The sequence below is a fragment of the Amaranthus tricolor genome, chromosome 17, assembly GCF_026212465.1.
Source record: "Amaranthus tricolor cultivar Red isolate AtriRed21 chromosome 17, ASM2621246v1, whole genome shotgun sequence".
Taxonomy (NCBI): Eukaryota; Viridiplantae; Streptophyta; class Magnoliopsida; order Caryophyllales; family Amaranthaceae; genus Amaranthus; species Amaranthus tricolor.
In genome coordinates, this window is record NC_080063.1 from 6,777,417 (window position 1) to 6,798,844 (window position 21,428).

General features: G+C 34.2%; 3 protein-coding genes across 3 annotated transcripts; all 3 read left to right on the plus strand.

Moving 5' to 3' along the window:
* Positions 1 to 7,497: 7,497 nt before the first annotated feature.
* Positions 7,498 to 9,133, plus strand: LOC130803688 (uncharacterized). The gene is made up of 5 exons (XM_057667889.1): positions 7,498 to 7,680; positions 8,081 to 8,198; positions 8,654 to 8,787; positions 8,873 to 8,968; positions 9,077 to 9,133. The coding sequence occupies exons 1-5, from the start codon at positions 7,498 to 7,500 to the stop codon at positions 9,131 to 9,133; spliced, it is 588 nt and encodes a 195-aa protein (XP_057523872.1).
* A 2,470-nt stretch (positions 9,134 to 11,603) lies between these two features.
* On the plus strand, positions 11,604 to 16,290 carry LOC130803658 (uncharacterized). Its single transcript, XM_057667855.1, has 4 exons — positions 11,604 to 11,905; positions 13,517 to 13,618; positions 14,510 to 14,670; positions 15,985 to 16,290. The coding sequence occupies exons 1-4, from the start codon at positions 11,812 to 11,814 to the stop codon at positions 16,090 to 16,092; spliced, it is 465 nt and encodes a 154-aa protein (XP_057523838.1). The 5' UTR covers positions 11,604 to 11,811; the 3' UTR covers positions 16,093 to 16,290.
* Positions 16,291 to 19,517: 3,227 nt separating this feature from the next.
* LOC130803660 (uncharacterized protein At5g39865-like) lies at positions 19,518 to 21,008 on the plus strand. Its single transcript, XM_057667856.1, has one exon. The coding sequence runs from the start codon at positions 19,980 to 19,982 to the stop codon at positions 20,835 to 20,837; it is 858 nt and encodes a 285-aa protein (XP_057523839.1). The 5' UTR covers positions 19,518 to 19,979; the 3' UTR covers positions 20,838 to 21,008.
* Positions 21,009 to 21,428: the final 420 nt, after the last annotated feature.

The following is a 21,428-nucleotide window of genomic DNA, read 5'->3' on the forward strand; positions in this document are numbered from 1 at the left end:
TTATTTAAATTAATTTATTTAATTTAATTTTCGATGACCATTATACACTCTTAATAACAATTATTTAAAAAGTCCAAGTCAAAGGCAATAACAAAAATTAATGTCATATAAATAAAATTTGGCGATTATTATTATGTATCGATCACTTAATTTGTCAATTCTTATCCAATTACCATAAACAAGCATGATGAATATATAAAACTTAGCCATTTTCATTTTAAATTTTGTTGTTTCAAAAATTCAAATTTGGGCACAATTAAAAACATTGAAAAAGTAATAATTGTAATTTATATTTTCCACTAGGCACAAGCTATTAGACACAAAAAAAGCCATAAGCTCATAACTATTATACATTTATACTAATCCAAATTAATTCATAAGAATCATATTGTTTCAGTTATCTATTAAAATTCATTAAAATTGCATTTAACATGCATTTTATTTTAAATTATAAATTTCAATTATGAATTATTAATGAAGAATTTGAGAATGACAATGTTAAAAAATCATTTTCAAATTATCATCTTTAATCACGTTTTTAACAATAGTGAAGTTCACTCAAATTCAAATTTGAATTTTCTTTAGGAAAAATTATCTAAAATAATCCAATTTTTATTCGATTTTTCTACAATAATCCTAACTATTAATTAACCACGAATAATCCGAACTTTAAGGGATATTTGCTAAGAGTATACAATGGTAACGGGTAACTTTATGTAACAGGTAATTTTTGTAAAAAGGAAGTAAAATTAAAATAAAATCAAAAAAAATTAATTAAAAAAACTGAAAAAAAAAAATTACAATTAACCATCCAAACTCCGTCCCCACTATCACCACATCCCCTTTCCTGTGGTCTCATTCTCTGATGGGCTTACCGATGTTGGTGTTAGAATCATTAGAGTTGTACTTGTTAAAATACTCATTACTCAAAACAAGCTTATTAAATGTCAAAAACAAAATAAAATTTTAAGACATACTCTATATGCAGAATAAAACAGGGTTCTTGCCAAACATGCCCATATTACTTTACTTATGTTGCTTGGAATAAACAAACAACTTAATAAATTTCCTGCTAAACGGGAACAATTATAGGCCATGAGTCCATGATCACCAAAATTGGACGCCAAATTTTGAGTAGCCAAGTATTCTTATTATCATCTGGAATGAATCCAGTGAAAAGTGTCAATAGAGTAACGACGTAAATGATCAGGTTCTAAATGTGAGAAGTAGAATGGCAGACAAGGTGGGGAGAAGTAGAGTGGCAGATGGGATGGTAGTGGGGTGGGAGGAAGAGGGATTGCACAGAGGGGAGATGCATAGCTCAATAACCTTATTTATGAAAGTAGTAAATCACGCTTATATGTCCTAATTTTATAACAGGGGTTTTGAGAATTTATTTTATCTTTTTTCTTATTTTGTTTATTTTAATAGTATATATTTTGTCTTTTTGTGATTATTTGTAAATAATTGTTATTGTTTAGAATTTTCTGTAGGACAAAAGAGAAGTTGGGTGGCAGACATGGAATAGCTTGAAGTCTTGATTTGAAAGAGTGTTGAATTTTCTTTTTTGTTAATTTATTTTAGTTCTCCTTTATTTTTTTATTTATCAACAATAAAGGTCATAATTTGCACAATAACATTTTTAGATAAGTGACCTAATAGTTTAAGATTATTTATGATTAATTAAAAGTAGGGATTATTCTAAAAAAATTAGTGAAAGTTTGGATTATTCAAGGTAATTTTTTCTTTTCTTTATTTGCCAACTAAATTTAAGTCAAATTTATATTGTCAAATAAAATCATTATTTTTAAACATAGCGTAAAGTAAATGGTAAATTATTTAGTTAATCAACTTTTTTGGCAGAAAATGACACTTAAAGGAAAGTTCATTTGCCAACTAAGCAAGCATAAGGCAGTAAGAAGTACCCGATTCTTATTTGTCGCCACCATTTTCATTTTATCGCGACCCCCCGAATGAAATTAAGGAATTTGCCCCTGGAATTTAAAAAATTACGAAAATGCCACTAACCTTAAAACCACTATAAAAACACTTCAAATTCACTCAATAACACTCTTATCACTTTCCATAAATTCAAACTATTCACATAAAAGTAATCGGAGCTAAAACTTTGGAATCGAAGTCGTCAACAAAAATTTGAGGTAAGTTTTATTTTAATTCATTCGAAGAAAAAAAAAACAAAAATCAGTTCATCACAGTCGCACAAAACGTGCGACTGTACAGTCGCACGTTTTGTGCGACAGTGATGAACCGATTTTATTTTATTTTATTTTTTTTAAAATTTCAAAAGAGTTTGTTGTGTTTAATTGATTTATTTTCTTAGTTAATATTATTTAGTAAATGTTGTAATAGAATGTATCATGATAATGTTATTGTAAGAAGTAGTTTTTAATTTGGATTTGAGAAAAAGAAAAAAAAAATTAAAAACCCAGTCGCACAAAAAGTGCGACTGTACCTAGGTGTAGTCGCACTTTTTGTGCGACTGGGTTGTGCGACTGGTATTTAAAATTTTTTTTTTATTTATTATTTTTTTTTTGGAATCAGAATTTTGAATTAATTTTTTTTGAATTAATTATTATTTTTTTATTTGGAATGAAATTATTTAGTGTAATTAATTTATTAAATTTTAGTTGTTTAAATATTTATGAATATAATAATTATTTAATTGTTTGTAATTGTGAATTATTTTTGTTGTTACTTGTTTGTAATTTATATGATTCTAAGTGTTTATTAAATTAACTTTGGAATGTCGTCTTAATTTAAAATATGAAAATTGTAGTAAATGGCTGGAAATCAAGGTAAGGGAAAAGAGTGTTTTAGAGGGTTATTAAGCGGCAATAGATCTAGGCCAACTTTACTGAGAGGAGATTCCCATGAGAGGGGGGTTACGGGATCTGCAAGGCGAGCAAGGCAAGAACAGGCGGCCATACATAGTCAGGCCCAACGTTCAAGTACCCTAGAGCAAGTGGGTAGTCGCTTTGAGCGCCAGAGTAGCCTACATAGTCATACGGTCGGCTCAGGTGACGATGATACTGATTACGACGAGTCTCTTAGTCGGGAAGAGTCTCTCGGTCAGGATGAGTCTGCATGTCATCCTATTGATTGGATGATCGTAAGAGGCCATGCTGGTAAGTTGAGGATTAGAGGGCAGGGCTCGGGTGGCACTTCTGATCAGGCAGGAGTAAGCCAGGCTGAGGATGCGGCTCCACGGGGGAGGAGGCGCTCGCAGTCGGCGGACACGGACTGGTTGATCACATCACCCCAGCCCGGGGGCCCTGTTGATACCACTTTAATACCCCAGCTACGGTGGGCACGTAGCAAAGGTTATATTTGAGGGATCGGAGCGCACCCCTCCGATTTTGGAATGTCGTGCTCGGAAGAAGACGTTGGATTCAATCATCAGACTTCAGGACATGTCTGATGAATTGTACAGGGTGTTACCTGGCAGTCCCCTTGGTCATCTGCCGTATATAATGCACCAGCACATCAACATTGCTCTCATTACGGCATTTGTGGAAAGGTGGCAGCCTGACACCAACACCTTCCACATGCCGTGGGGGGAGATGACCATAATGTTGCACGACGTGCAACACATCTTAGGAATTGGCATTGACGGTTCACTTCCCGTGGAACCGTCTGATGGTGACTGGCAGTTTGGCCTGGCCGGCCTTTTTGGGGAGCCATTGTCGAAGCTGCGTGGGAAGGGGCACTTCACAAGCGGCAACATTAACGTTGGTGCACTGTTGCAGCTATGCCACCGTTCTCAGTCTATGGATACTCAAGCTACTGCCTACTACATGGCTATAGTGGGTTCCACGTTGCTCGTGGATAAGACTAGAGTTGGGATGCGTCCTCACCCTGTTGTTGCTGTCACCGCTGATCAGGCTGTTATTGCTTGGGGTGCATTGACGCTTGCTCACATGTATCGCCAACTGGGTATGGCGACAAGGACTGGGTGCAAGACTATTGCTGGTTGTCTGACACTGTTGTAGACATGGATTTACGAGTACTTCCCAGCCTTCCGCCCCCATCCGCGTCAAGCTGACATGCCGAACAAGACAAGGGCAGAGATGTGGTCCCCGCACAAGCCAATCCGTGAGCTGAGCAGACTGAGAGACTGTAGGAGCATACTGGACGCCATGACAGAGACACAGGTTTTGTACATGACCTCACACTTCATTATGTTTATTATTTTAATTTCATGTTATGTTGATTAAGAATTATTTTCGTTATGAGCAGGTGGAGTAGACTCCGTACATGGGCTTTCTTGAACGAGCACCCACGTACCGCCTATATCGGTGGTATCACCTGTTTCGATATCGTGGAGGTCTATTTGCCCGAGAAGACAGTGAGGCAGCTCAGTTTTGCACAGGACATTCCCCCCGCTCCGCTGAGACCTACCCAAGCTGTGCGACCAGCACAGGGCTCCTACTCAGTTACATTCGCTTCTTCTTGTATGTTTACGGAGATGTGGAGTAGGTTCCCTTACTGTGCCCGCGTAGTTTAGCAGGCACTGCGTCGGACATCGGTTCCATCAGAGGCTGCCCCTGATTACGTGGACTGGTTTATAGTGTCTTCCCACTGTTTTCTCATCCCAGGTGAAGGACCTGCTGCTGCGTTTGGTGTAGCGGATAACAGAGTCGAATACGTTAGTGTTTCTAATTATCTATTTCATTTTTATGTTTTCTCATCCCACTGTTTTGACTTTATAATTTATCGACCATGTTCTCCACGTCATTGCCAATATGCCATACGCATAATAAATGTCGTACATCTGCATCAAACATAAATTTAAAATTAATTGAGATATATATAATATATAGATCGACGATAATTAATAATTAAAACCAGTTTACCTGGAAAGACAACATGAATAGCTGCAGACAAACCCTCATCCCGATCCGTTACGATTACATCGGGCGTCTGGACTCTCCCGTAAATATCCCTCAACCTCTCCAACACCCAAGAATAAGACACAGCCGCCTCATCTCGCATCAAACAGAATGCAACCAAGAAATTATGATTCGTTGGCGTCATTCCAATGATTTCACAAAGGGGCCACTTTTGCTTATTCGTTTTGTACGTTGTGTCTATCAACACAACATGGGGCCACGAACGTAGCATCTGGATAGATGTTGGATTCGCAATCAATAATCTAGTCAACTGACCCTCACTATCCAAGTCTGTCCAAACTACATAATTATGCTCCGTGGCCATATACAGATAGTGTTGAAGAGGAGTCCTACCATCCATCTCTTCTCTCCTGATTGACTGTCTCACGTTGTAAATTTGATTCATACTTGCATAAAAACGAGGAAAATTTCTTCTAATTGAAGACATTATAAATGTTGGTTGCATGCCAGTTGCACTTAGATCTCGTATGTGCTGCCTGATATCCACAGTCATCCTATTTACTCTTATTTGACCATCTCTGTACATGAAGAACGGGTGGTTATGTATTCCTTTTTCACCAGGAAACACTCTAACCGTCCAAGGTCTTTCCTCTGGGTTACGACTAGTTCCTAAATCATAAATTTACACCCACAACCCCTACTTTTGGAACCAGGTCGGGCAGCATTATCTAAGTTATGCAAATCAACCCTTCTATTATCGTAGCGTTGATATCTTAAGTACAGACTCACTCTAGAACGTCCTTCTTTTTTTTTATATGAAGCACGTGTAAATTGAAAACCAATTGTTACTGCTATCTCATTAGCCCAAGCATGTAAATCATCTACAGAATCAAATTCTCTATCGATAACAAATCTATCAGAATAATCTATATTATCCCCTAAATCTTCAAAGTCCTGCAAATAATAATTATAATAACATTATCATAATATATTAAAATAATAACAACTTCAAAAATAATTATAAAAAATCAGAAGAATTAATTTTTCTATAAAATAATTAAAATAAAATAACATTATTATAGCACAATAATACATTAAAATAAAATAATTTCATTAAACAAAATAAATTTTATAATTCGAAGTTCAAACAAATAAAAAAAAATTAAAAAAAAAATAATTAAACTCCAGTCGCACAAAAAGTGCGACTCCACCTAGGTTCAGTTGCACGTTTTGTGCGACTCAGCCTAGGCACAGTCGCACGTTTTGTGCGATTGGTTATATATATATATTTTTTTTTAAATTTTCGAATTTTTAATATTCAACACTACTACACTAATTATTATAATAACATTATCATAATATAATAAATTAAAATATATTAATTAACAACAACTTAAACAATAAATGAATTACATGCAAGATATTTTAAATTTTGAAATTGAAAAACACAAAAAAAATAAAAAAAAAAAAATAAAATTGGGAAGCAGTCGCACAAACCAGTCGCACAAAACGTGCGACTCAGCCTAGGTCCAGTCGCACGTTTTGTGCGACTGCTTCCCAATTTTTTTTTTCAAGACAAAAATCGAACCGGTTAATTACTTACCGAATCGTTATCATGCTCGTCTTGGTATGCCATTGATGTTCGATGTAGAGTTCTAGCTTGTTTAACTTAACGTAGTGTTTTTAGAGAGAAAGTACCGTGTTTAAATTCGAATATACTACAATAATGCCTCTGAAAATTCAATATATATATAGTTCCGATAATAATGTTATTAAGCGATAACAATGTTATTAAGTGCCATTTACATTTCTTAAACATTTTTTAAGTGAAGTGGCATTTTTGTAATTTTTTTAACTTCAGGGGTAATATCGTAATTTCATTAGAAGGGGTGGCGATAAAATGAAAAAGGTGGCGACAAATAATAATAACCAAGAAGTATTCCATTAGAGACTTTGTAGGAATGACATTTGAAATTTTCTAGTATCTTTATTGATTTGTATGATCCTTTATAAATAATTTTTTTTTAAAAATATTGACATTAATGATCTCAATACTATACTTCTACCCATAAAAAACAAACCTTTGATTACTTTTTAGAAAAAATTATCATGAATAATACAACATTTTAATCATTTTCTTATAGTAATACTAATTTTAGTGTGCATTTCACTTGAGCATTTTTAACCTGTCGAAAACCTATAATTGTAGCTCAACTTGCCCAAAAAATAAAAAATACAAAAAAAAAAGAAAGAAAATGCAATAATAAAAAGGAAAAAAACCACCCACAACACCCACTGCCAGTGCTACCATACTCGGCGACCCACCCACTTTCAGCCACCACCACCATGCGCACCCCTCACCCCTCTCCCATCACCTCTCCCTGACACGGATTGGCCCATAACACCTATGTCACCACAAACCACCACCATCCTAGAATGGGCCACCCATAAACCCATAATGAGCCACCCCTTTTTCTCTTCCCAACCGGATAACCCCCGCCCTTCTCCCGGACGCCACCCACCAGATGGTACACCTTAAACATTGCTCACACTCCTCCGTTTAACGCAACGAAAACCACCCTATCTACATCCCTATGCGAAAAATACCACTCTTCAAACCACACATATGCGATTTTCTAGGTGGAAAGGGGTTGTGGAAGAGATAAAATGGTTGCATAGAGGATGGGCTGGAGGAGTCGTCGGTGCTAAGGTGGTAGCAGGCTTTAACCCACCTCAACAAAACCTTCAATCTTCAAGACATACTCACATACTTGATTGGGCTTCTCCAGTTGTAGATGACTCGAGTATGGTAGTCAACATTTCGTCCCGAGTTACATTTTTACCCACCTTGAGGACAAGGTGGATCTTTAGGCGGCGGCCGGTAATGTGATAAATGGAAAATAGGGTAATGTTGACTCGACAAAAGGATAATAGTTGTTCGCAAATCAATTAATAAGGGGGGGACAGCTGGCATGTAATCATTAGTTGATAGCTATTAATTGTTTAGGTGTCTTAGCGGGTCTTGTGTTTGACTCCTACATAAGGCTATCCTTATACATATTATGTTTTGTCGAGAAATTAATGAAAGGAAATAATTGGGTAGGAGCTTAACAGTGCTCGAAATTTTGTTACTTGGTTACTTCGAATTATCTTTCTTGTACTTTCTTTATCTCTAATCTCTCAATCTTCTTGTTAAGCAATTCAATTAGGGTGTAAAGACAGAGAATAGAACCCAATCTGTCACATCCTATTGGTTGTTTTCAGTTAGGGACAAAGGCTTGTGCTTAGGACGAAGTCATGAAGAAGAAAATATTTTCAATTTTGAAGGTGGGGAGGGAATTAATCTTGGCTTTAAAAAGCGCGCTCCAATCATGCTTAAGTATTGGGGAAGCGCAAAAATTTCTTTAGATAGTCTGGTGAAGTGAGATACAAAAGGCACGAAAAGTTGTGCGGTTTTGATAGATATATGGTTTAAGGCTTTGTTAGTACTTGGGTCACTTCAAGGAAATAGTCGCTTAAGAGATGAGACCTCAACTATGATTCGAAAACAACTTGAATAACAAAAGGATATTTATAAAAGCTAAATCTTCCTATAACTTCCTTTGCATGAATCTTTTTCTTGAACACTAAAACTGAACCACTTTTTGGAGTTTTTATGTACAAGTATAGGATTAAGGATGATTTGGAGTTACCTATTAATTATTAGTCTCTTCTCTCTAAATTTGTAATCTTTTTCTCAAAAAGAAATATGTTCCTTTCTCATGTCCATTTTGTTTTTCCAGCAAAGTTTGGTGTTGAGCCTTCAGGGTGTGTCAATCTAGCAAAACATGTTAGCATAAATTGTCCCAACCTTGAATTTTGTGGTTTAATGACGATTGGGATGTTAGATTATACGTCAACACCTAAGAACTTCAAGGTACTATTGCTACGTACAGTTTAGTACATGATTTTGTTAGACAGCTCGAATCTACTAGGCCTGAATTCGACTTTTTGTCATGTAGACTTTAGTGAACTGTAGAAGTGAGGTTTGCAAGAATCTTGGTATAGAAGAAGAGCAATGCGAGCTATCTATGGGCATATCTGGCGACTTTGAACAGGTTGTGAGCAAAAGATCTGATTTCTAATATATTTGAAAGTTGGGGTATAATCTAATACTAATTAGGGCATAATAGGTGTTAAATATGTTTCATGTTCTCATATTGCAGATCGAGATGGGCAGCTCAATTGTGAGAATTGGATCCACCATATTTGGACCAAGATAGTATCCAAAGAAACAAGTTAGCTAGTATCTCCATTGCAAAAGATAAACCCGATATGAAAGGTCACAGTGGAATCAATTTATGCAAAAATCCTTGGAGATGTTGCTACGTTCAAGGTTAATTTTTGTTTTAAATATCTTGGCTTATGCACGTTTTTGGTCTACACTCGTACCCTTGATTAGACGACCTAGGCATGTGATTGTTTCTAATTGATGATTAAAATGATGAAACAAGCCATTATGTACTTCTAAGTTATAAGTGCTCATTAGATGTTCATACAATATATATTCCTGTTTTAATGAATTAATAAGCTGTTGTAGATATCATGTTTGAGTCTCGTAGGGTGAAAACTAAAATTTGCTGATTCAATTGTGCTTCTGAAAGTCGTACGACTACAATATGGTTTAGTTTTATGGAAATCCTAGTTTCTTCTGCATTTTTAAATGTTAGTACGTTGTTTCTTTTTCTGCATTATTTCTCTCGGTCACCAAATACATAAGAGTATTTTATAAAGGGTCATAATCTTTTGGAAGTTGTCCTTGTACTCACTCTTTGTTGCTGACGATATATGTTTAAGTAAAATGAATCAATATAACTAAAAATGAAACGTGTTCATCTTTTACTATCTGATTGTGCAGATCATTAATTATGTTTTCATTTCATGCAAGGTAGGAATTTCTTATAATAACAAATAGAATTATTAGTCGAAAATTAAGAATTAGAATGACAAGCGCATCACCAGGAATGCATTAAGATTAGCTTTGATAATAACAATTGTAGTAAACTAGTGGTGTTGTTTACTTTTACCGCCTGTTTGGTTATTGGTACTAAATGGTGATAATGAAAATGATTTATAGTGTAAAATTTCATTAAAAGTTTCATGTCATTTCCATGGTGATGAAACTTTGATCAAAAAAATTTTTTTGTTTACAAATTTTCATTACCACCTAATTCTACCTCTCTCAATGGTAATGCATTGGAATAAATTTTATGTAAAAAATAATATATTGAAGTTGGACAAGCATGGCCATCAAGGTAACCAAAGAATTTTTCAACTTAATTTATACTAGTTTTCATTCCTATTACCATTATTTAATGCCACCTACTAAATGGATCGTTAGTTGTACTTAGGGATGCAAACGGGGCGGGGCAGGACGGATATTGGAATTCCTATCCCCATCCCCATATGTTAATGCAATACCCATCCACGTCCCCATCCCCGCAGCGGGTAAAATTTTTTTCCCTGTCCCCGCCCCGATGGTTGTATCTAAAACCATCTCCGCCCCACCACCCATCCAAAGTCTCAAACAATTACATATCCAAAGTCTTAAACAAACATATAACCAAAGTCTCAAACAAAAATGCATGTCTAAAACAAAAATATTTCAACATCAACTCAAAATCATCCAAAGTAAATCAATCCAGAATAATCTCATCACTATCCAATTCCATTTCACATTCACATCTCCATCCCCGCGGGTATCACCTAAAATTCATCCCCATCCCCGCGGTGGGTATGAATTTTATACCCGTACCCGCCCCATGACCCATCAAACCGGGACCCATTCCCGCCTCGATGGGACGAGGATGGGGCGGGTCTCCTATTAGACCCGCCCCGCCTGCATCCCTAGTACTTAACTAGTCTTTAAATCATAGGAGTATAAGCCCAAATTGTAAATAGTTCTAAATTTATTGTAAAAAAAATCAAAAAATAGAATCAAGCAATGCTTGGTCTAGTGGTACTAGCAGCATTGGCAGCAAAGTTTGGGCTAGGGAAGGGTGGGAGAAGGCGGGGTGTAGTTAGATTTTTTAATTTAAATTTATTCTTATGGGTAGAAATTTCTTATTTTACAGATAATGGGTAAAAATAAATGTTATAGAAATTATACCCTAAAATTTATATTATTCATTGTTAATTAATAATTAGTATTAATTTTAAATGTTGTGGAAAAACATACTTAAAAATTTGTATTATTCATAATTAATCAACAATTGGTATTTTTTTATATTTATTAACAATTGGATTCGTGAGATCTATGAATTTAATTTTCACAATGAAAATATAGACCCACAATTTTGAATTTGAATCAAAGTTCACTCTTATAAAACGGATTGAATTATGGTATTCCTGGACACAATTCAGATCGGACCCATCAACTACTGTCAAGAAACCAATTCAACTAAAAGTTCAAGCTTATAGTTGAATTGATTACTTAACATGGTATCAGAAGTGAATATGACAAGAGGTCACGGGTTCGAATCTCAACCACCCTTCATTTAAAATGGAATATTTAGCACTAAGTATGTAAAGGGCATGTGCTATATCCATAGACCATACTTCTAACACGAAGAGCTCTCGTACAGAGATATATTAGAATATATAACATATGTTAAACCTCAACAATAAATTTAATCTTTTGGTCGAATTAGGTTTTTTTTTCCTATTTTATTTTAGTAGGGCGAAGCACCAACTACACTAGAGTCTACTCCCGCAAGTAAAACTAAACTCCCCAAAGTCCCCATCATTTCCAAGCTCAAACCCACTTTCCAGAAATTTTTTTCACCATTACTTTAAACAAACCTTTTTATTCTTGTTTGTATGTATTTCTTGTTCCATGTCTCACTCATTGAAGTATTTATAAAGCAGGATCAGCAAATATGAGTATAGCAGAAAGCAGAGGATGAGTATGGCAGCAATCACATTCACAAATATTCTCATTTTCTCGTTTTTCTTTCTTTCACCTTCTGTTTACGCCACCGACATTCGCTATTGCGGTAATCCTTCTTCCTTCTTTCTTTGCTTGCTGAATTTTGCATACTTTTCTACTCATTTTTTTTAAAATTGTACTGTTACTCATCTGGGTTTAGGTAAGGTTCAAATTTATCAAATTTCCCTGATATGGAATTGATGAAAAAGGAAGATATTTACTTTTGTTGCAATTTTTTGTGCTTGATATTTAAAGATAGTAATATTTGGTTTTTTTAACCCCAGGAAAGAGGATGTATTGTGGCAGTTAGATTAGGGCTTTTCGAGTGCAATAACACAAAATGTTCGTTTCCATCAGATTATAACTTGTTCTAGACTTCAAGTTATTAGATGATTGCATAAGATTTTAACAGACTTGACTTGGGTTTGGACTTATTTGTCATCATGTCTTGTGGATCATAAACTTAGGAGTTTAAGTACTTGTTTTCTTCAAAGTTGGAGTCTTGATTTATGTGGGCTAAATTCATGAAATCTTTACACTCCAAAAGTCGACCGAGAACAAGCGACGACTAGCCGCTTATGGGCGACGAGTCAGTGCTTTTCTTCTGTTTTCTAATTTTTCGTTTTACTTGTTTGGCATATTTTGGACTTTGCTATTATTGCATATTGTCTCACTTCTATAGAAAGTAAATAGTATATATAATTTAGGTCTTTATTTACTCTAAATGTCCAACAATTTCTTAACATCTACCAACTTTAGATGCTTCCCTGAAAGAGTTCTAATATTCCAAGATGTCAATCTTAGCTTAGATCTAATTTGTTGCTTCTTATTAATAAAACCTAATAATCTTTACTTATTTGACACCACGATGGGGAAATATGGTTGCCATCACCACTTTTGTGAGGCAACCTAGCAAACCTTTCGTACTTAACACTATACCCTGGTTTGGGAGGTGAAACATGGTGTGCCACTTTTGGGCTGCATAAATTTTTGCTTTCTTAACACATCACCTGAGTTTGGGAGGTGAAGCTTCAAGCTCTTGCTCATTTGATATCACATTTGGCCAATGTGGTATGTTTTTTGACGACTACCTAGATACTCTTGCATACTTTTCTCTACGTCGGCCATTCGGCATCTAAGAAGTGCAACATGTCGGACACTAGAACGGGAGAGTTGATTAGAATCCAATTTATAAAATAACCCTGATTAAATGTGTATATTTTCACCAACAATACTGTATGGTTGCAACTTTGAACGTGTCATGGCTGAACTACAAAACTCCATAAAAGGCTATTTAATTCTGTATTTACTATGGGCTTTGGAAATATTTGACTTGGATGATGCAGAGGTAACACCATGTTTTGTGCTAATAACCTGGATGAGACTCCTTGTAGTTTTAAAGCTGACCAGAACAATTGGGCTGTTGCACCAGTCTGGATCCTGTGCATGGAAATTTGGTACAGAGGGTCATAAGAGCAACTGAAAATTCTTTAAAAGACGCCATGAATATCGATAGTGCATATTTCTTGAATTTATTGCTAAAATAGAAAGGATAGGTGGATGACATATAAAAAGGAAGATCGGGGGAATGAATGTTTTCTGCTTTTACGATTTTCCCTTGATCGAATGTATCACATTTTAAGGTCACTTGATTTGTGAACCGTTTCACATATCGTAGGTAAGGAAGCCGATTATGAAGTGAAGATATACAGGGTTGACATATCACCAAATCCAGTCACAAGAGGCAGGCCAGCTACCTTCAGCCTTTCTGCTTTTACTGGTAATTAAAACTAACTCCATGTTATCTTACAATATTTTGTTTTATTTTATTTTAAGAATAAATCGAATACAGAATTTCTGACTTCCGTGGAATACATACATGCTGATTTTGTTAACGAATCTTTGAAATGTCTCCAAAATATACATTTCCAGAAGAATATTGAGTTTCTTGCCTTATATTTTTTATAGGCTTAGACTTCCTTTCCTTCACCTTACATTTAATTATCTGAACATAAGGTAATCTCAGTTCTAAATTCATCTTCGGTAGCCCTTATTTAATTTATTGTTCTGCATCGAGAATTAATTTGGTGGTGAAAAGAACACTAATGAATGTTTTTTGGCTTATATAGCCATTTGATTCATCTTTTTTACGGAGTATTATATGTTCTCCCCTAAATTGTCTTTGATGGAATTGTTTCGTATACTTGTAACTGCTTCCTACATTACGACATTCCTACATTGTCAAGCTTAGTTCGTGATATTGAAAATGAAGTAACAAATAAGTATCTTGATCCTGTTATTGACTTGTACGAAGTAATCATACAATGTATGATCATTCACCTTTTGTTTAAAAGAAGAAAGTCTTTGATAAATCTTTGGATGTCCATATGAAAAGAAATTCTTCTTGCCTTACAAGTAAAAGATGATGGTTCAAATATTCCTTCTCTTAGGTGTCTTCATCACAACATTTGTCTCTCTCATAATACTTTGTATCAATTGTTTTTTCTCTCGATCCCCTTCGAGTTTCATTATTACTCTTACTAGTTACCAACCATCTTCGAATTCAGGCTAAAGTCAACATTAAAGTTCTTTCTGTTGTGAATGGTAGTTCCCACTGTTGTAGATTTTGCTAAATGTGTTTAAATCATCGTCTTGATGGCCACGTTTGCAGAAAAAGCTATTCGTGGTGGAAAATTGGACATTGATGTTTCATACTTTGGATGGCATGTGTATAGTGATACTCATGATTTATGCACTGAGATTTCATGCCCAGTTCCACCCGGTGATTTTGTCATTTCACATTCCCAGCTTTGGCCGGTATTTACTCCTCCGGTGAGTTGTCTTTGTAACTTCTTTTTCATCTGTCAATGTCCGCAACTGATAGTCGGAGTTGCTTAAGATTCTATGGCACTTATTATCAAGACTTTTAATGGTTATTTGATACTTCTAGTAGAATATTTTGTGGAAATTGTAGTATGAAACCTTTAAGGGGGTGTTTGGTAGCTGTTTATTAAGGGTTGGTAACGGAATCAAGTAAGCAACAAAACCCATGATTTAATGTTTTTTTTGATTGTGAGGGTAATTATTTCATTACGTAGGCTTGGGTAGTTTCTTACTTTGTTACAACAATGACATGGAAGGTAACAAATTCATCATCCTCATTTCATCCTTACCCCACTTTATACCAAACAATTAATAATAATGCTGAACAATATCATTACCCTTTTTAAGCTTTCCTTTTCCATTTCTCATACCAAACACCAAATAAATTCTAATTATGCTATATTTTGGAATGGTGATTTCAATTAAAAATCTAGGTTTGGCTTAATTTAGTGTTTGCAAATAAAAAAAATTAAATTTATATTTAAGCCACTTTTACCATTGTTTGAAAAGCGATTAAAGTTGAGAATTTAAAAAAAGCTTTCGAAACTTGTCATTTTCAAATTCTCTGTTTATGATTTCAAAATTAAAAGATGTAATTTGAAATGAATCATTTGTTCCAAACACTACCTAAAGTTAATCTTTGAGAAAAGATGAGATGAATAACCTCTTTGTTCAAAAATTTGATAATGACAAGGTTTGTGTAGTTATTTTCAAATTCTCATCTTTAACTATTTTTAAGATAAATACGAATTTAGTTTCAAAAAATAAAAATAAGGGCAAGTTTTGTTCCAAATTTAAATTTAAAATTTGTGATTAGCCAATCACTAAATCTGAGTTATTTTAAATGTTTAAATGAAATTATAATCCCTAAATAAAATTGTTTTAGGATGATCGTTTTTCCTTTTAAGAATAAGATATAGACTTATACACTGAAGATATGTAATGCGAAATTTACGTTTAGGTTTTGAATATTATTTGTATATCACACTAAACTTATGTACAATTTCATGTGAAGACTTATTCTACTTTTCTAAATACACCATCTCTTTTTGTTGTTGTTAGTCTGAAAAGGCCCAAATCTTTTGAGGTTAAGGCTTTAACATTATTGTTGTTGTTGCTAGCCAACCTGCTAGCCTACGATATATTTGAATAGCCAAAGATTGAGCTATCAGCTTCAGTAGATCAGTCTAATGGAGTACTTGTTTTTACAGATATGTCTGCTTTCCTTTCCTAACTATGTAAATAAATGGTTACACATAACAGGGTTCGTACTCTCTAAAACTAAAGATCGTGGATGCTAATAGGCGTCAACTTTCTTGCATTACCTTTGGTATTACCATCACATTTCGATCATTTGTAGGAACTTTTTAATGGCAGCTTACTTATACAAGACTCTTCTCACTTTCTGCTGTAAAAATGAAACAAAATGATACGAAACAGAACCAAGTGATGCTAGAATCACTTAGATTGTCAACTATATATGTATTGTTATTTTGTTGATAATGGTACATGTTTTTAGGCTATAAGCTTTATATGACTATTGTTATAGAAATTTGTACAATACACTAAGTTTTATTGTTACATATATTCTTACTTGAGACCGTCTTTTGTAAAGACAGCTCTCAAAAGTCCAACCTAAATCTAATTTTTGATAATTTAAAAAAAAAACTGCTATTGAAATCAAAGCGCGCGTGTTAAGTGGAATGTGAAAAGTTACATAATATATTGGGGTTATAACATTTATTTAGGTTATAACATATTACATTTGTTGTTATACCAACATATATTTGGGGTTATAACAATATATTTGAAGTTATAACTCCCAAATATATGCTGGTATATATAACACCAAATGTAATATGTTATAATTCTAAATATATTATGTGACTTTTCACATTCCACTTTACACCCGCGCTATGATTTGAGCAACATTTTTTTAAAATTAATATAAATTAGATTTTGGCTGAGCTTTTGAGAGCTGTCTTTATAAAAGACAGTCTCTCAAGAGAGTACCTGTATATTAACATTCATCACTTCAAAAAATATTAATATTGATAATATTATCATTAATAAGTTTAAATTTTTCCATTTAATTGTATTGATCGATATTATAATATTATAACAATTTGATAATAAATGATTGGATGCGAAAAATGATACAAATATACATTTATTACAAAAATAAAAACCCGTGTTTACTTATGGAGCAAGAACATTTTGTTTATAGAAGTATATCTTAACATGTTCAGGGCTTCATAGGCGGGTCACTGGGCTCAAGAAGACATGAATCAATACTAACTAATTTAGTGACTAAACTAAAAGACTAAGCTGCAAGGAAAATTATTTAGCAATTGTTATCAAAATAATTTTCTATCATATTAAACATAGAAAAATTATTTAACAATTGTTATCAAAATATATTTCTTTTCAATAGAATGGGACAGGAACCCAATTTAACAGATGAATTTGCATTTCAACTGTATAGATTTAAAAAACCAACTTTCTATTTTACTTTCCATAATTTTGACAGAATTCACCACTGTTTTTACTTTTAAAAATTTTTTACTTTACAAATAATCATTGCTGGAGGTAAAAGTTAAGGTAAAAGGAGGAACATAATTGGGAAAATGAGGGGAGGGAGAAAGGATGGGAGAGGATTCTGTTTTTTCCTTTGCACATCATTTCATCTGAAGATATTGTTAGGCAAATGTAACCATTTCATACTCCATCCGTTCTCTTTTAATGTGTTATTTGACGTTGGGATAATTTATCTAACATTGACAAATTAATGTTTGGTGTGTACGCTTTATAAGTTGTTAAAGTGCTTCTTTCCATTGCCATATGGTTTTGGAATGGTATATATCATTGGCTTATGAAGTGTGCACCTCGTGTTTTCTCGATAATATGCTGACATTCACAATAAGTATAGCTCAATTTAACATTTAGTTTCTATTTTGGCCGTTGGAATAATCTAATTTTTACCACGTTTTAACATTCATCCTCTTTGTTTGACATCACAGTCAATTAAGTATTATACTTTTTTATGAGTTGTCAGCTTCTCGTTGGTGAAGAAGTTGAGCAATAAATGCATTATTTATCTTGTTACCCTAAGCCTGCATAAGTTGGTAAAATAGTTTATAGGTGTAGTCCTAATTCATGCGCGGCATGGTAGCATTATTGTTCGCCCACATGCTTTTTCCTTCGTTTGTAAAAACCCTAGTTTTGTGTTAGCTGAAAACACTACTCTCATATTAGGGAGTCCCAGTTTTGACGCAACAGAATCCACCACTACAAGGACTAGTTCGCTACTTTTTTTAATATTCAAGGGTTTCATTGTTGTTCTTGTTGTAGAGTACGACTAAATATATCTTGATATTAATTTTAGAAAATGCTAATTTTTAATTATGACTTTATCTCATATTACACATTTATACATAATTTTCATGTGTATTTATTTATATTAATGGTCGAATTATACTTTATATTTGTGAAAAGAATTAAAGGTAATCAATATTGTGAAACAGAGAGAGTGTAAATTTGAGTTTGCTACAGAAAGTAACATATTGTAAGAAGAAATGCCACTTTCGATAGCAAATTCAAAAGGAACATAGGGAGTAGCAAAACTAGAAACCTCATTGTTAGAGTATATAATATATCTTGGGTCTTAACCATAAGCTTAAGTTTTTGTGGAGTTGGGTCCTTTCAAAAGCAAATTCACGGGTTCGAATCTCAACCACCCCTCATTTAAAGTGAAATATTTAGCGCCAGATATGAAGAGTGCATGTGCTGCATCCACACATTCAGCTCAAATGGCATTCGTGTTAGAGCATATAACATATCCTGAGGCCTTAACAATAACTTAAACTTTTGGTTGAGTTAGTCCCATTTTAACATTTACAACATCTATCATTGCAGAGCAGAAAACCTGATAAGCTTTTACTCTGCTTCCAAAGCAGTGTACCTGTGTACAAGAACCTACTAGACTTGTACCAAACATGCCCTTAGGAATTAGGATCATAAAGTTACAGGAAGTCCAAGGCAATTAGGATCATATAAGGGCCAAGGGGTGATCCAAAAACTCTTTGATGGGATTTTGATATGGAAGGATAAGAAAAAGGGAGAGTGAGTAAGTACTAGAAAAAGGCTCAACAACCATTGTGAATTTGTGACACTTTTTATGTGGAATAAGATGGAGAAAGAAGGCAACACCAGCTTTTGCCCACATGCAAATGTATGATGACCCTTTACCACACCTTGTCTCCCCATCTTCAGTGATCATCTCCTACTCAAATCCCCTCAATATTATCTCATCAACCCACCAATCATATCTTGCCACATTGCTTGTATGATTGCCCTTCACCATTGCCCACCTAAGCCTTTGGGTAGGGGAGGTACAAAAACTCAATAAGTTGTAAGGCCCAATTTATTATATTTTTTTATTTACGGCCTACTGATAAATTTGTTATTGGCCTTATATATAACAAGACTTGCATAAAAGAAGAATTAGATACACACAAATCCAATGAGATTCCATCCTAAAACCAATTGGTATTAGGAGGAGTAAGTCCATCAAGTACATATGTTAGTCAACATCTCTCTAATTCTTCGATGTTGGATCACATGTGGATTATTTTCCAACACCTACGTAATTAAACTAAAGATGATTGAATATAAACAACATAAACGAGAATCATGATTTAGTCTAATGGTTGAGAGCTTTTCCTTTCATCTTATAACATGGGTTCAATTCTCATCACCTTTAGTTTGAATTAATTATCTTCGCCCTTGCCTCTAGGAATATTCTTGCCTACCCCCAAATCAAATTATAAACTAATATTTGTAATCCTCAATTTTGATGTCATATACAGTCAGACACTTTACACTTACTCAGAACCATCTCTTCCATAAGAGATGCTCTCTAGTGTCTATTTCTTGTTGAAATTGCTTATAATCATCAGAAACTTTTAAAAGCAAAAGAACACGACCTTTTCCAGTAAAGACTTTTTGATCTTGAAAACCCAAAAGAAAAAGAAATTATTATACTTCCCTTTCACTTTCCTAACTAATAAAGTAACATTTTCAAGACTGATGTGGGTTTAGACTTACCCTCTAGTCTCTGTTATGCAACTTCGCTAGCTCTTTACCAAGTCATTTTCTTTGTTTCCAAAAACTTAGTAGCAAATTTACCACTTTCTTTCACTTGGGTTTTGTTCATTATCCCATTTTCAAGAATCAAACAAAAGTAACCTTCACAAGAAATGAAGAGCTTCAAAAGTAGGTTTCTTGATAGGTTTAAGTCCATCCCATCTATGTACACATCAAAACAACACATATTAGTACCTATACCCCTTAGCTGCAAATCCCCAGATAGATTCTCTACTACTCTAACCCAACAAAATCATACAAACACCAGAGAACAAGAAAACTATGGACATATTATGTCTAATGACCCATTAGTACCCACCATAGAAATCGATGTTTTTGAAGAATGTGAGTGTGAGTTTGATGATTCAATGCCTGAAATGGTGTCGTCTTCCTCATCATCGTCTTCGTGTAATTCGTCTCCTACTCGAGAAAACTGCAAGGACACTGAAAATGATTTGGAGGGCACCCAAGAATTGCTTACTTTTAAGGAAATGTGCCCACCAGGAGGGATTGACAGAGTTGTCTTATACACAACTAGCCTAAGAGGTATCAGAAAAACTTTTGAGGATTGCCAAGCTATCAAGTTTCTTCTCGATAGTTTTCGAGTATTGTACCACGAAAGAGATGTTTCGATGCATCTTTTGTATAGGGACGAGCTTTGGAAGGTCTTGGGGGGTCGGGTTTTACCCCCAAGGCTATTCATTAAAGGAAGATACATTGGGGGAGCTGATGAGGTTGTTATGCTTAATGAGGTTGGAATGTTGAAAAAGTTGTTGCAGGGGATGCCGGGAAGTGATCTGGATTCGAGTGTTAAGTGCTTCAAATGTGGTGGATTTCAGTTTTTTGTGTGCTCGGATTGTAATGGAAGTTGCAAAGTTTACAAAGGTGATCAAGGAAATGAGGGTAGTTTGTTTGTTAAGTGTACTAAGTGTAATGAGAATGGGTTGATCATCTGTTCTTGTTCTTACTAGTTAAGAGTGATGATATAAGTAGTAGAGACTAACATTATTGCTGTCCGTTTTATGGCTTATAGTAGTGTGATTGCTTGTATATGATTATTAGATTGTAGAATATGGTATGAAATTCAATGCAAGTAGTTTTACATTTTCATTACTGTCATAGTCATATTTAGTAATCAAGTATTCCGCACAAAGTCATGATTTGAAGAAAAAAGATGACGAACAAGTCATACCTGTACCCCTTCAAATAGAGGACAAAGAGGAATGTGTGTTGTCAGTTAAACCCCAAATAAAAAGTGCCTTAGCTTGCAAAGAAAAAAATAAATGACACCATGAGAAAAGATATCTATTCTAGTTCTTGTGTGCTTTACAAATTATTGATGGCTTGCTTGATGAGAATGTTTTATAATGTAAATTCATGAAATATATCATATTATTATTCTTAATGGTAATGAAATTTTGATCATTAAAAAAATTGCTCATAATTTTTCATACCAGCTAATACTACATCTCCAATTGATAATGCATTAAAATATATTTTTAGAACAAAGTGAGATGATTTTTTTTTTAAAGAAAGAAGATGATATGATTGAAATAGAGGAA

Excerpts from the sequence above, each read along its gene's own strand:
- LOC130803658 (XM_057667855.1), top strand. The coding sequence starts at position 11,812 with ATGAGTATGGCAGCAATCACATTCACAAATATTCTCATTTTCTCGTTT. Across the intron at positions 11,906-13,516 it reads CACCGACATTCGCTATTGCG|GTAAGGAAGCCGATTATGAA; the intron begins GTAATCCTTCTT and ends CACATATCGTAG. Across the intron at positions 13,619-14,509 it reads CAGCCTTTCTGCTTTTACTG|AAAAAGCTATTCGTGGTGGA; the intron begins GTAATTAAAACT and ends CCACGTTTGCAG.
- LOC130803688 (XM_057667889.1), top strand. The coding sequence starts at position 7,498 with ATGCGATTTTCTAGGTGGAAAGGGGTTGTGGAAGAGATAAAATGGTTG. Across the intron at positions 7,681-8,080 it reads TTGTAGATGACTCGAGTATG|GGTGTAAAGACAGAGAATAG; the intron begins GTAGTCAACATT and ends CAATTCAATTAG. Across the intron at positions 8,969-9,076 it reads TATCTGGCGACTTTGAACAG|ATCGAGATGGGCAGCTCAAT; the intron begins GTTGTGAGCAAA and ends CTCATATTGCAG.
- LOC130803660 (XM_057667856.1), top strand. The coding sequence starts at position 19,980 with ATGAAGAGCTTCAAAAGTAGGTTTCTTGATAGGTTTAAGTCCATCCCA.